This window comes from Strongylocentrotus purpuratus, unplaced genomic scaffold, assembly GCF_000002235.5.
Source record: "Strongylocentrotus purpuratus isolate Spur 01 unplaced genomic scaffold, Spur_5.0 spur5_scaffold_11, whole genome shotgun sequence".
NCBI classification, from domain to species: Eukaryota; Metazoa; Echinodermata; class Echinoidea; order Camarodonta; family Strongylocentrotidae; genus Strongylocentrotus; species Strongylocentrotus purpuratus.
The window spans coordinates 24,388,355-24,401,500 of NW_022145596.1; the positions used below are offsets into that span (position 1 = coordinate 24,388,355).

General features: G+C 40.4%; 1 protein-coding gene across 1 annotated transcript in view; it reads left to right on the forward strand.

Moving 5' to 3' along the window:
• Window positions 1-13,146, forward strand: part of LOC579093 — a 54,230-nt gene that overhangs the window by 26,884 nt on the left and 14,200 nt on the right. The window contains exons 19-25 of the mRNA XM_030980938.1: window positions 769-1,005; window positions 1,268-1,446; window positions 1,914-2,128; window positions 2,615-2,998; window positions 3,785-3,860; window positions 6,699-10,878; window positions 13,016-13,116. Coding sequence (XP_030836798.1) covers window positions 769-1,005; window positions 1,268-1,446; window positions 1,914-2,128; window positions 2,615-2,998; window positions 3,785-3,860; window positions 6,699-10,878; window positions 13,016-13,116 — 5,372 coding nt within the window. The remainder of the gene's footprint in view (window positions 1-768; window positions 1,006-1,267; window positions 1,447-1,913; window positions 2,129-2,614; window positions 2,999-3,784; window positions 3,861-6,698; window positions 10,879-13,015; window positions 13,117-13,146) is intronic.

Sequence of the window (13,146 nt, forward strand, 5' to 3'; positions counted from 1 at the left end):
ACAGGGCCCATATATGTACAAAAAAAGAATTTTAAGTTTACAGACATCATTGACTACACCTTTTGCGTTCCAGCTGACGCATCTCTTTCGTGCCACTGCATTTTGCTAAGGTACATATACCTAAGCAGAGTCAGATGGGGGTTTTGTAGATGAGTCAAGTCAAGTGGAACTACACCTGTATACCTAGCGTCCTTTGTGAAGACATTAGACTACATGTATATTTGCAATCCCCTCCTAGGTGTTTAATGGGAAATGGTATGAAAGAGTGCTCTGAGCACCGAAATGAGTAGCCTACTTATATATAGCCTCGGTCACAAATGCCATTACGAACGCCGTACAAACGATTTTCAGACAATGGAAAAACGGAGATTCGTACAAAATTATCTTTCGTACAAACCTTTGTGACCGTAGCATATCTCAGCTTGAGCTGGGATAATATTAGAGTGCATTGAGCACCTTTAGTGATGGGTATGAGCATTTTTTCCTATATTATAAGTAGTAGTAGTGTAGTAGTAGTGTAGTAGTAGTAGTAGTAGTAATAGCAGTAGTAGTAGTGTGCAACACATCACAACATGTTTAAAATCAGATGTTCCTACATAAACATGTAAGTATTAAAATTAAATATTTCATAGTTACCTGATTATTTCCTTTGGTGATTTAAAAGCAAACAAGCAGCTGAACTGAAAATTAGTACATGTACAGAAGTGTGATCATTTAAAAGGAAATACATGTATCCATTTCAGAATATGATATTTTGGTTCAAAACAGGTTTCCAGAAGTAGCTGCCAAGGACTGTCTTGAGGGATTGAACAGTAGACAGGAGCAGGTTGTCCGCCTCATCAAGTCATTAGAAACAAGAGGAAAGGAAGCCACAACCTATAGCGGTCCAACCATGATCCTCGGACCATTTGGGACAGGAAAGACGCATACTCTGGCCAAAGCGATACAGAGAACTTTGACAGAGAGAAAGGATGCCAAGTTCTTGATCTGCACTCATTCAAACAGGTATTTAAAAAAAAAAAAATTCCAGAATCGATAGAGGTATTTTTCTATTGCAAATGTTTTTTATTGCAAAAATATATATTAAAAAGATGTAACTTACATGTCAGCACCAAATTGAAGATGAATATAAAAGAAGAAGTTGTAGACAGAGTAGGGGTCTAAAAGCATATATCACAGGTTGAAAAATCATATCTCTTGGAAATTTCTTCAAAGGTGAAATGAAATGTACCCGTATTTGTTCCTATCTTTTATTTCCTGTTTACAGTGCTGCTGATCTATACATCAGAGATTATCTTCATAAATTCTGTGAAGAAAATCCTGATACTTGGATGGTTCGAGTGTATGCAACGATGCGGAACCTAAGCACGGTTAGAGATCCGGTAAAGCAATACATGCTTCTCGATGCTGCAGGACCTCGTTTGCCAACCGAAGAGGAATGTCAAGGTAGGGGCAAGACCTCCATTTTTTATGATTGAGTTTAAAGGTCAACCTGCCTGTAGTACCCGGGAGTATTGGATGATAGTGGTCTTAATATACAAATTGGGTTTCAATCTCTGCCATAACACTTACACTTTTTGGAAAGACAGTAACCTAGTACAATTGCCCAGGTTAAGTGAATAAATGGGTACCCAGTCTGAAGTAATTCCTTGAATGCTTGATCATCTTATCAGGGTAGCTTGGATAAAGCCTGGTTATAATAAATATTATCATTCTTTTAAAAGTTGTATTAATGCTACTTAATGGTAACTACTATTCGTATTATTGGAATTTGTATTCTTGTAACGTTTAGTATCCACAGAACCAAATTTCATATCTTTGATATATGATATTATTTTATTTTATTCACGTAAGGCTAGTTCTTTACAAACCAGATTCATACCTTAATTCTTGACCAATTAATCTTTTTTCAGACTGGGTCTGCAGAAAGGGCCCCAGTATAGTTGTCATCACTTTGAATACAGCGGTGCACCTTACCAAAACAGCAACACTGCGTGGATACTTCTCTCACATTGTGATAGACGAGGCCGGACAAGCCCTAGAGACGGAGGCCATCATTCCGCTTGCCCTAGCAACAGAGGATACAAGTGTTGTGCTGGCTGGCGATCCAAAACAGATGAGCCCACAGGTAAAGTAAAAGACTAATACCGGTATGCGGAAACTAGGCTGTAAATTATTATGTTTCAAATCAAATTCCTTGCATGATTTGCAATAATTTAATATTTCAGGATGTATTGTACATATAGTGATTTAGTCCCGGACAAGTTAATATTTTTTCATATGTATCGATATCAATTCAGAACTTATAATTTTTTTCATTTGATAGCTTTAGGGAGGGGATATGTCATTTTCATCAAAGTTGTCTCCCATTTACTCTCTTCATGACTATCATTAGGTTCTATTTCTTTTCAAATGTCACATGAATTGCACTGGAATCACCAACATATATATATATATATAGCATTTTAAATGCTCGTTTACAACAAAAAAACAATGAATGGCTCAATTTACTTGGAGGGGTTTTGTGTACTCAAAGCATATGTCATTTGATGATTTATTATTGATCTTAGAATGAAAACATGAGCACCGATGGTGGTTTCTTCCAAAATTGCAGGTGCACTCTCCTCGCACGAGGAAGGCCAAGTTCAACATGTCCCTGCTGCAACGCCTGTTCAAATATGACAAACAGAATGACTGCCACGCCAGCTGCAACCTCACCATCAACTACAGGAGCTGCCAACCCATCCTAGACTTCTTGAAGGTGCACTATGGCACAGCCTTCATATCAAAGAGCACCAGCAGTGGCCACCCCAACCTCTTTCCTCTCAACTTTGTGGACGTCAGGGGGGAGGATCAGCTTGTTGGGACATCATACATGAATGCAGAGGAAGCAAAGATAATTGCAGAATACGTCGCTTCATTGATGAAGCACTGGCCTGAAGAGTGGGATAGACCCAAAAAGAGTGACGTTGTGGTGCTATCACCCTACAGAGTTCAGGTGAGGGTCTTTTTTTATTCATAAGTATTAAAAGCATGAAATTTACTCCATTGATATGACATTTAAGGAAAATGGGTCAAGAGGCAATGTACATGTACATGGAAATTGATTTGAAAGCAGTTTAAAAAAAGGTGTTTTATAGTTTTACATTTATTTTACAATATTGTTGTGCTTCTATCACCTATATAGACAGAGTTTTTGATAAGTGTCCTTTTTGAAAGAATGCAGTGCTCAAAAATTTACTTACCAGTCATTGATTTGACGTTGAAGAAAATTTGATAACCAGTGTTTGCTTTGAAGGGGATTGGTTATAATGTTGTGTATCTGTAAAGCACGTTGAGAGATTGTGAATGTATTAATTGTTAAATTGATCCAAAATAGTTTCATTATTAAGGCATACCAAATATCCTGTGTTGATTTTCATCCTATTTTCTTTAAATACAGAGGCAAAAGAACCCCCAAAACGATAATCAGTGTTGCCTTCTTTGCATTAAAAGTCCCACCAGTAGATTTTAAGTTTAAAGGTTGACAAATGCTATTAGTGCTCACAGCCATTTTAGAATTCCAGTATGGTAATTTGTTTCCCCTTCTTTTTCTTCTTCCATCACAAGGTTGCGTAAGGTTTCTATATATTTTTTTTTTTTGGGGGGGGGATTTGACCAGTATATTAAGATGAACATTGTACGTTTGTACCAGTAAATATTCACAATTTAGCCTGATTAATTTTTCATTCTTGACATTTTTTGAAGTTTGGTTTTAAAGGAAAATTGTATGCATTTATGATAGGTCAAGGTAATCCGACAGGAGCTGAGGAAGAGAGGCCTTCATGCTGTGACGGTTGAGACGGTGCAGAATGTGCAAGGTAATTTTCTCAAGATACTTTGCTGAACTAGTAGAGCTAAAGTATGATACGTAAAGGTGTTTGACAGGATAGTAGGCCTCGGTCAAAACGGTCCTCCCGATTGGGTTTCCGACCACCACGCTAAAACTCTGGTTTGAAAATTGTTATTTTGGGGTATTTCAAAATTAAATTTCACGCTGATTGCAGTACAGAAAATTTACAAATTGAATTTCAATTGAATCAATATATATGGATGTAGAAATAAAAGGATATCGTTTCAGATAACAACTGTTTTGTTTGGGCTCTGAAATTTAAGGTGCAAAGAAGGATTCAAGCTTCGCGGTACCAAGCATGTTCAGAAACGGAAGTAAAAAATATGACTCACCAGCGACTGGGCAAGCTACGATAGAGTCTACCACACATGAGACCAAAATGCCAATCAGAATCGTTTTTATGTAATAGGCACTCATTGTACAAATATCCACAAACTAGTGGCCTACTCAAAATTTATATATGATGAAGGAAAAGAAATTAAGCACACAAAGCAACAAAGATGTGCCTATCAATATTTTTATGCCTCCGTTACGAAGTAGCCGGAGGCATTATGTTTTCGGGTTGTCCGTCCGTCCGTCCGTCCGTCCGTCCGTACGTCTGTACGTACGTCTGTACGTACGTCCCGTTCTCGTGATCACGTTATCTGAAGAACGGATCAATGGATTCCTACCAAACTTTGGTCATATATGTATCTAGCAAAGTCGATGAACTGATTAGATTTTGGGGTCACGAGGTCAAAGGTCAAAGGTCACAGGGCTCATTATGTATGCAAAAACAGCTCGTGATCGCGTTATCTGAAGAACCGATGGATGGATTCCTGCCAAACTTTGGTCATGTATGTATCTTGTAGAGTCGATGAACTGATTAGATTTTGGGGTCACGAGGTCAAAGGTCAAAGGTCACAGGGCTCATTATGTATGCAAAACGGCTCGTGATCGCGTTATCTGAAGAACCGATTGATGTATTCCTGCCAAACTTTGGTCATGTATGTATCTTGTAGAGTCGATGAACTGATTAGATTTTGGGGTCACGAGGTCAAAGGTCAAAGGTCACAGGGCTCATTATGTATGCAAAACGGCTCGTGATCGCGTTATCTGAAGAACCGATTGATGTATTCCTGCCAAACTTTGGTCATGTATGTATCTTGCAGAGCTAATGAACTGATTAGATTTTGGGGTCACGAGGTCAAAGGTCAAAGGTCACAGGGCTCATTATGTATGCAAAAACAGCTTGTGATCGCGTTATCTCAAGAACCGATTGATGGATTCCTGCCAAACTTAGGTCATGTATGTTACTTGCAGAGCCGATGAACTTATTAGATTTTGGGTAACGAGGTCAAAGGTCAAAGGTCACAGCGCCCATTATGTATGCAAAAACAGCTTGTGATCGCGTTATCATTAGAACAGATTGATGGATTCCTGCCAAACTTAGATCATTTATGTATCTTGCAGAGCCAATGAACTGTGTAGATTCTTGGTTCATAAGGTCCAAGGTCATGGGCTCATTATGTATGCAAAAATAGCTTGTGAACGCATTCTCATTAGAACTGACAGATGGATTACTATTTAACTCTTACACTGCCATGAGACTGCTAGCGCGCTATTGTTATAGTGCCATGTGCACGCGAGCGTGCTATCGATTGAAAGCCACGTTCATGCTAGCGAGCCACCGCTACGGTGCTTTGTGCACGCTAGCGCGCAGATGTAATAACAGTTATTGTTCATGCCCATTGCACCGTGTTGAGTGCTTTTGCAGCGCTATTGAAAGTACCGTCGCGTGCATCAGATTATCGGCTTTGGATTACGCGTCTTTGTATACAACAGTCAGATTGGATTTTCTCGAGTAATTTAGAGATTTGTTTTTTATATCATATATCATCATTATGCCTCCCCATCGCATTGGATTGGTTCGACAACTCACTGATAGTGCTTATCTACTTCAGCAAAATTACAAATTCATAAAATGATATTGGTATCAATGGAAGAAGGGTGAAATTTCCTACAACTCTCATGTACAATGTTTGTTTATACAACATACGAATGAGAAGTTATAGTGGATCAAACATAGTAAAGATTTTAAAAACACGCACTTGAACCAACCCTAAAATTAACTTGGCACGCAGGGGCTTTGTTGCTGGCACAATAGAGATTAGCACTGTGGCACTGGGTGCATTGTATGGGTGGCAGCTTAAGAGTTAACTCTGGATATCTTGCAGAGCCAATGAGCTGAGTAGATATTAGGATCATGAGGTCAAAGTTCAAAGGGTCATATATGTATATGAGAAATTGTTTGTAATCACGATATTCTGAGAACCTGTTAATGGATTACAATTGAACTTGAATTTGAAAAATTTCTTCTGTTTTGGTTTGTAAAATTGCTCTATGACGGAGGCATCATTTTCGACTGCGCGCAGTCGAATTCCATCTAGTTTTATTATACATGCAGACGAAGGTCCAAAGTCAAAGGATTAATCAGCTTTAAACCAACTACCCAAAATAGACTTTAAGAGACTTTAACATGCCAAAATTACTGTAAAACGATACTTTGCCTTGACAAACAAATACTATAGATATCCATAATATCTCACAGAAATAATGATTCTTGCGTAGTTACTAAAGCACTCAATTTCATGTTCAGCTAGCCATTTCATGTGATCTGGGGCCCGCAATTTGTTTTCCTCTCTGATGCCATATGCTGACTACTGCAGGAAAATTTAAATGTAGTTCAGACATATGTTTTAATAGTATTTAATAGATGATTTATATTAAGTCACAAATATTTTCATGTTTAATCTACTTTATACAGGGAAGCAGTATCGCGCTGTCTTTCTGAGCACGGTGAGAACGAGATCGTCGCTAAATAAGGTAGACATCACATCCCTTCCCCAAGTAGGAGACCGAAATGTGAGAAACAAGTTCTGGTACGGGTTCCTTTCAGACAAAGCGCTCCTGAACACAGCATTCACCCGTGCACAGTCTCTCATAACTGTCATGGGAGATCCTGTGGCAGTCTGTTCAGCAGGGGAATGCCAGAAGACATGGCAGAGGTACATCAAGACATGTGAGAGGAATGGTGCCATCCATAGCAAACAAGGTCTAACAATGGCTTCTATCCAGAATGAGATTGCAAATGCCAAACGTCTGCTCAACCCTACTGCAAAATCATTCATTCCAAGAGCTTCAGCATCCAGTACAGCCTCCAGGGGGATCCCTCACACCGTAACTGCAAGACCTGGAGTCAGTAGAGCAATTGAAGTGCCAAGTTGCTCTCCGAGGACAGGAAAGCAACAGAGAAGCGCCAGGGAATACCCTCCTGCAACTAGTAGCAGGTTGCCTGCACCTGATGCTGGAGCTGCTGCTTCTGCAGTTGATGATGATGATGAGGAGGACGACGACTTGCTTGGTGATGAATGGCTTCAGGAACTGAAGATTCAGGTGGATGAGGACATGGCTGAGGAGTATAGGAGGTCACATCCAGAGGTGTTGGCTGAAGATCAAGAGGCTGCATCACGACAAGAATCTGATGGTGGAGATACTTCCATTGAACGAGAACAGAGCAAATCAGCCATACCTATCCAGGAGCCAGAAGCTGGAGTAAGATTACAGACAGCACAAAGACACAAAACTACTCCATCTGCATCAAGAGCTACAGTACCAAATGCAGCAAGCCGTACTAATGAACATGTGTTTCGGAACCTACGCATGGTGGAGAGAGAAGATCGTTATGCCCTCCTACAAGATGATACATATGATTCAGATGATGAAGATGGTGTAAATGTGGATACCTCTGGTCAGGCACAAGATACTAATGTTGAAGAACTTCTACGCAAGGCTCTTCAAAGGCCTGACATGTACAAGATCTGTATCTTCCGCCAAAACATCACTGGACGTACATATGCTGTCCCCCAAGACAGACAGTCAGGAGATGAAATATCCATCACGAATATGAAGCGTCGAGGACATGCCCTCAACGGTGATAAGGTTCTTGTAGAGGTCTTAGAAAATGAGGAGGAGCAAGAAGTAGAAGAAGATGATGATGCCGAAAGAGAAAGAAAGATCTATGGTAGGGTAGTAGGCATCATTGAACACAATGCCAACCTCCGGTTTCAAAAGTTTGTGTGCTACCTGGATCCTCGTAGTGATAATGTGATGGTGCCCATTGACCGTTCTTCTCCTAAGATGCTTATCCTGGGAAGAAAAAAAAGAAGTGCTTCAAAGAAAAATGCAGCTGTGGTTACACTGTTTGAGATAAAGAAAAAAAGGGTACAAACACAAAATGCATGCAGCTCTAGAAGAGATGTAGAGGTTAAACATGCAGAGAGACATCAGAAACTCTTTGTTGTTCGCTATCTCGAGTGGGCCCATATGGCTCCATATCCACTGGGAGCAGCTGTTGAAGAGTTGGAACCTGGGAATACAGAACAAAAGGGGCTTACCATCCTTCGACTTGTGTATGGCATCAAAGCTCAATGCAAGTCAGGTGCAAGAAAGCAAATGCAGCAAGATTTCCCTGAAGGATGGAGTCTTCCAGATGAAGCTGTTCAGAAAAGAGAAGATTTCCGGACGACAAAGACCATCTTCACTGTGGATCCTCCTGGGTCCACAGACTTGGACGATGCCATCAGCTGTGTCTGTCTTCCTGGACAGCGCTATGAAGTTGGTATACATATTGCAGATGTGTCCTACTTCATTCACCAGGACAGTTTCATGGATAAAGATGCCTACAAGAGGGGTACAACATTCTACCATCCATTCCAAGGTGATGCTTATCATATGCTGCCAAAGGATGTGATCTCAAGGCTTCTAAGCTTGCTCCCGGGACAGGATAGGCTAGCATTGTCAGTCATTTTCATTCTGGATCATGAAGGGCATGTCGTTGCAGAGCCTATGTTTAGAAGGTCTGTGATTCAATCATGTAAGAGACTTACCTATGAAGAGGCAGAGAAGTTGATTGTTGATAGCAACAATACTTCTAATGCATACGTGCGTGTTGCAAAACCGATCAGGTACTTATATGAGCTGTCAAGACATCGTCGTATGCAGCGATTGAAAGATGGATGGATGGTGTACAATGCTGATGACGATGATGGAGGGGCACTTTCTCATCCACGTGCCCATAGCTTAATCGAAGAGCTGATGCTGATGACCAATAATGCTGTTGCTGAACATGTTCTTACCTGGTTTCCTGAGTGTACACCACTTCGTAGGCAACTGGCCCCATCGCAAGAGAAGGTAGAGACATGGAAAGAATGTCATGAGAAGACTGCAAGAAATAGCATTCGTCTTCCTGAGCTTGTGAATCGTAATCACAATGATGCAGCGCGTGGAGACCAAGAAGTAGGCCAAGATGGAGAACATGTCCTAGTTGCTGCAGAAGTATGGCAGAAGGTCAGAGAATCCTGTGAATCACAAAATGCATCCAGAAGTCATATGGAGGATATGGCCAATCTCATACTTCAAGATGAAAACCACCCACGACATGCAGTGGCTCAGTCTCACTGCTATGACATCATGGAATCGGCAGAATACATCGACTCAACAAGCCAAACCAAGCCAGAGAAGCGAGAACACTATTCTCTGCAGATGAGAGCATATACTCACTTCACATCACCCATCAGACGTTACATTGACCTTGTTGTGCATAGGATGCTTGTTGCTTGCATAGAGAATAGCCAGTGCCCTTACACTGCTGGGGAGATGGCTGACATCACCCATCATTGCGACAAACAGAATGCCAAAAGTAAGCGCTTCAGCAAAGCCACAAAAGAGCTGAAGTTGGCTCTGAAGCTCAAGGAAGCTCCTCTTCAGGTTACAACTTTTGTGGAAGGGATCTTCGAGTCATCCATGAAATTGCTTCTCCCATATCGTGGATACATCCAATCTAGTCAGAGACAAATTCCCTTTAGTTTTCTGAAGCCGTCTGAGAAACCAGTTGTAAATGAAGCATCCCCAGATGTTCAAGTGACATGGAAGTGTCGCATGTATGACTACAGCAGGAAATGCCAAACAGAATCACCAGCCAGCACTAGATTCACATATCCTGACATTTATTTCAGAATTCCAGAGGACAAATGGCAACAGATCCTGCAATCAATCAAGAGTATGTATAGGGATGGAAACTTAGAGGAAGTTCGGACTGCCATTGAGACAGCACTGATCCATGCCCAAGGTAATGATAACCCCTTCTCACAGAGGAGAGGAAATCAGGATGGCAGGCCAGATCAGAGCAAAATGGGAATTATGAGTTTCCAAAGAAGCTACCAGCTGGGTGATCCCTGCAGGGTCCAGATGCATGCACAGATGATGAAGGGTATGCTTACTCCAAAGGTACAACTCTTCAACATGACCCCTAACTTGGATATTTGTGCAGAGCATCGATCACAACCAATTGAGTGCTTCTCAAGGATAGCCACTGAAAGTCCAGGCAGGGAGAAAAACATGAAAGCATACAAGTCAAAATGGCTTCAGATCCTGTCTATGGTCTCCAGCCACAGCGCAGTCATCAATGATGACACCATCACTCTACAGAATGTGCCAATCACATGGCAGAGAACTTCAAGCGAGGTCACAGGTCACTTTCAGTTAGACAAGAATTTCCTTGAAGTGAACCACATACAAATCGGGGAAGGCAGAGACGGAATGATCATGAACAATTATGATTACCTGTGCATACACCTGGCCAATCTTGACGTGGAAACCAAGCCTCAGCTGAAGATCAAGGGGTATGATAAGCGAGAACGTGGACATCGTGTAGGACCATTCAATGCTAAGGACTGGGAGAAGCAAACGAGTGTTCTCCACTGCAGGATATTGAAAGGCGAGAATTCTCAGGATTGTCACACATGCAAACAGCTCCGTCGTGAAAATTCAAATTCACTTCCAGTACACTTCGTAGCGCATCAGCAGTCCTTTCCACTTCCACAAGGGAGTAATGATCGTCATGTCGCAAGAACTGTGGAGTTACTTTCGATACCTGAGCCAAATAGGTAGGTTCTACTCAATGCTCAATATGAACAGATTTAGGCCATTCTTTAGCTTCATTGACGCGGTAAATCACGTTATTGTATCTTATTACACCAGGGCCGGTATTCAATTCAATACTTAGACTATATAAGAAATTACTAAGTAAATGGCTAAGCTAAGAAGTTTACTTATCTCATATTCAAATCACATTTCAGACTTTTACTTACCTTAGACAAAATCTAAGTAAAATACTTACTGATACACATTGTGACATTACACGGTCAATCAAAAGTAATGCGCGATTAAATTGTCGCAATAAATGCGCGCTAATATAATTGTGCGCAGGTTATTATACTGCGTAAGAAAACCATATGCCTGCCAATCAAGGCCTCCAAATAATTGGCTTAAGTCTGGTTGGGAGCTGTCTTAAATTTAGGGTAGAATACTTAGCCAAAAGTTTGAATTGAATACCAAAATTGGCTATCATTTTATCTAAGCCAAATACTAAGTAAAAAGCTTAAATTGTGTACTTAAGTATTGAATTGAATACGGGCCGAGGCCCATAACCAAGGGGGTGCAGGGGGTGTGTGCTCACCTCCACAGTAGCGACAAGAGGTACGCTAAAGATAAATTTAAAAAAAACAAAAAACAAGATATCCAAGGAGGAGAATGCTCAGTCTGATATAAGTAAATGAAACAATTCAACAATGCGAACAACATAGGTATAGGACACAGTTATTAGGGAGACCGTTTCAGTGTTCAAAATTGTACTTCAAACTTGATTTTCAAACAGAAAAATGCCAAAGTGTTCCCTACCCTAGGATGTGAACACCAGAAGTGGCGCTCTCGGTGGCAGGGGGCACAGTAACCCCCTTTTGTCAAGTACCCCCAAGTGCCCCTTTTTACATAGGAAGAAAATGGCCCCTTTTAGTGCACCGTTCCACATTCTTATAAGTGCTCCTTATAATCTCTAATAACTGCCCCTGTTAAAATCTGATAGGTGCCCCTTTTCCATTCTCACAAGTGATGAATGCCCCTTTTCAGGTGCAGAAGTGCCCTTTTTCACCTCTGATAAGTGTCGCTTTTATTTTGACACATCCTCCTTTTCCTTCTGATAAGTGCCACTTTTCCTTTTTTTATAGGATACCCTTTTCCTTTTAATAAATGTCTCTTTTTACCTCTGATAAATGCCCCTATTATAATCTGATATGACCTTTTTTCCTTGGACAATGCCCTGTTTCATTCGTATTTGTGTCCTTTTCCATCTCTGGTGAGTGCCTTTTTTCAGGTGCGAGAAGTGCCCCATGTTACCTTAGGTTCACCTCTGATATCGCCCTTTTTACGTTGACACTAGCTCCTTTTCTTAGAAGTGTCCTTTTCCTTTCTCAATAACATGTGCCACTTATTTACAGCAATTCTTTCTTTAATTCCCCCCAAAAGCTCGCTCGCTTCACCCGCTCACATTTATAGTTGATGTAAATATGTTACTTTTATGATTAGATTTTTGCTTAAAACCCTATCATGATTATTCTGTTTGTCTTTACAAGATTTAATTTTTTGCACTGCGACCTCACAGATCTTCAAATTTTTGATGTAAAAATAAATGCGGTTTACTGCTTCATATCTGAACAAGCCTTTAATCGCACGTATGACCCAAAACATAAACATAAGAAGTAGGAAGAGCACTTTCCATTAGTTGCATTATCCCTTATGAATATTGGTATCGTTCCTCTCTAACTTATGGGCAATCAATATAAATAGTTTATCATATTTTTCATGATTAAACTGAAAAAAATCTCTACATTAGGTATTAGTGCATCCACACAATTTTGTTAAACTATCAATATAACTTGGATGCTGGTGTGAGGAAATAAGATTTTTAGGGGGAAAATTGAAAATTCATGGTATCAATATATAAAGAAAACAATTAGTGGATAGTGAGACAATGACATCACAGACTCATGAGTGAGTTGCCAATTTGTCTTGTGATTTTCAAAGTTTTTCACGTCTTTAAAAATTCATAACTTTCTTATTAGTTATCCGACTTTGCTCAAACTTTTTTTGATCGGTTTGTCTGATTTTTCTGCTTCTATTGAAAGTAAGTTATTTTTGGAGTGGATTTGCCCTTTAATGAGTCATGTGTCTTTAATTTTCCCTCAGACGAGAAGAAGCGGCTGTAGGTGGTGTGGACTCAAAGGGGGTGCCAGTGTTGGTACAAGACATCGCCTTGCAACGTCCGAATCATCCTGATTGGCACTCGGGTAAATTTGAGGGAGTCGTAAGATATCATA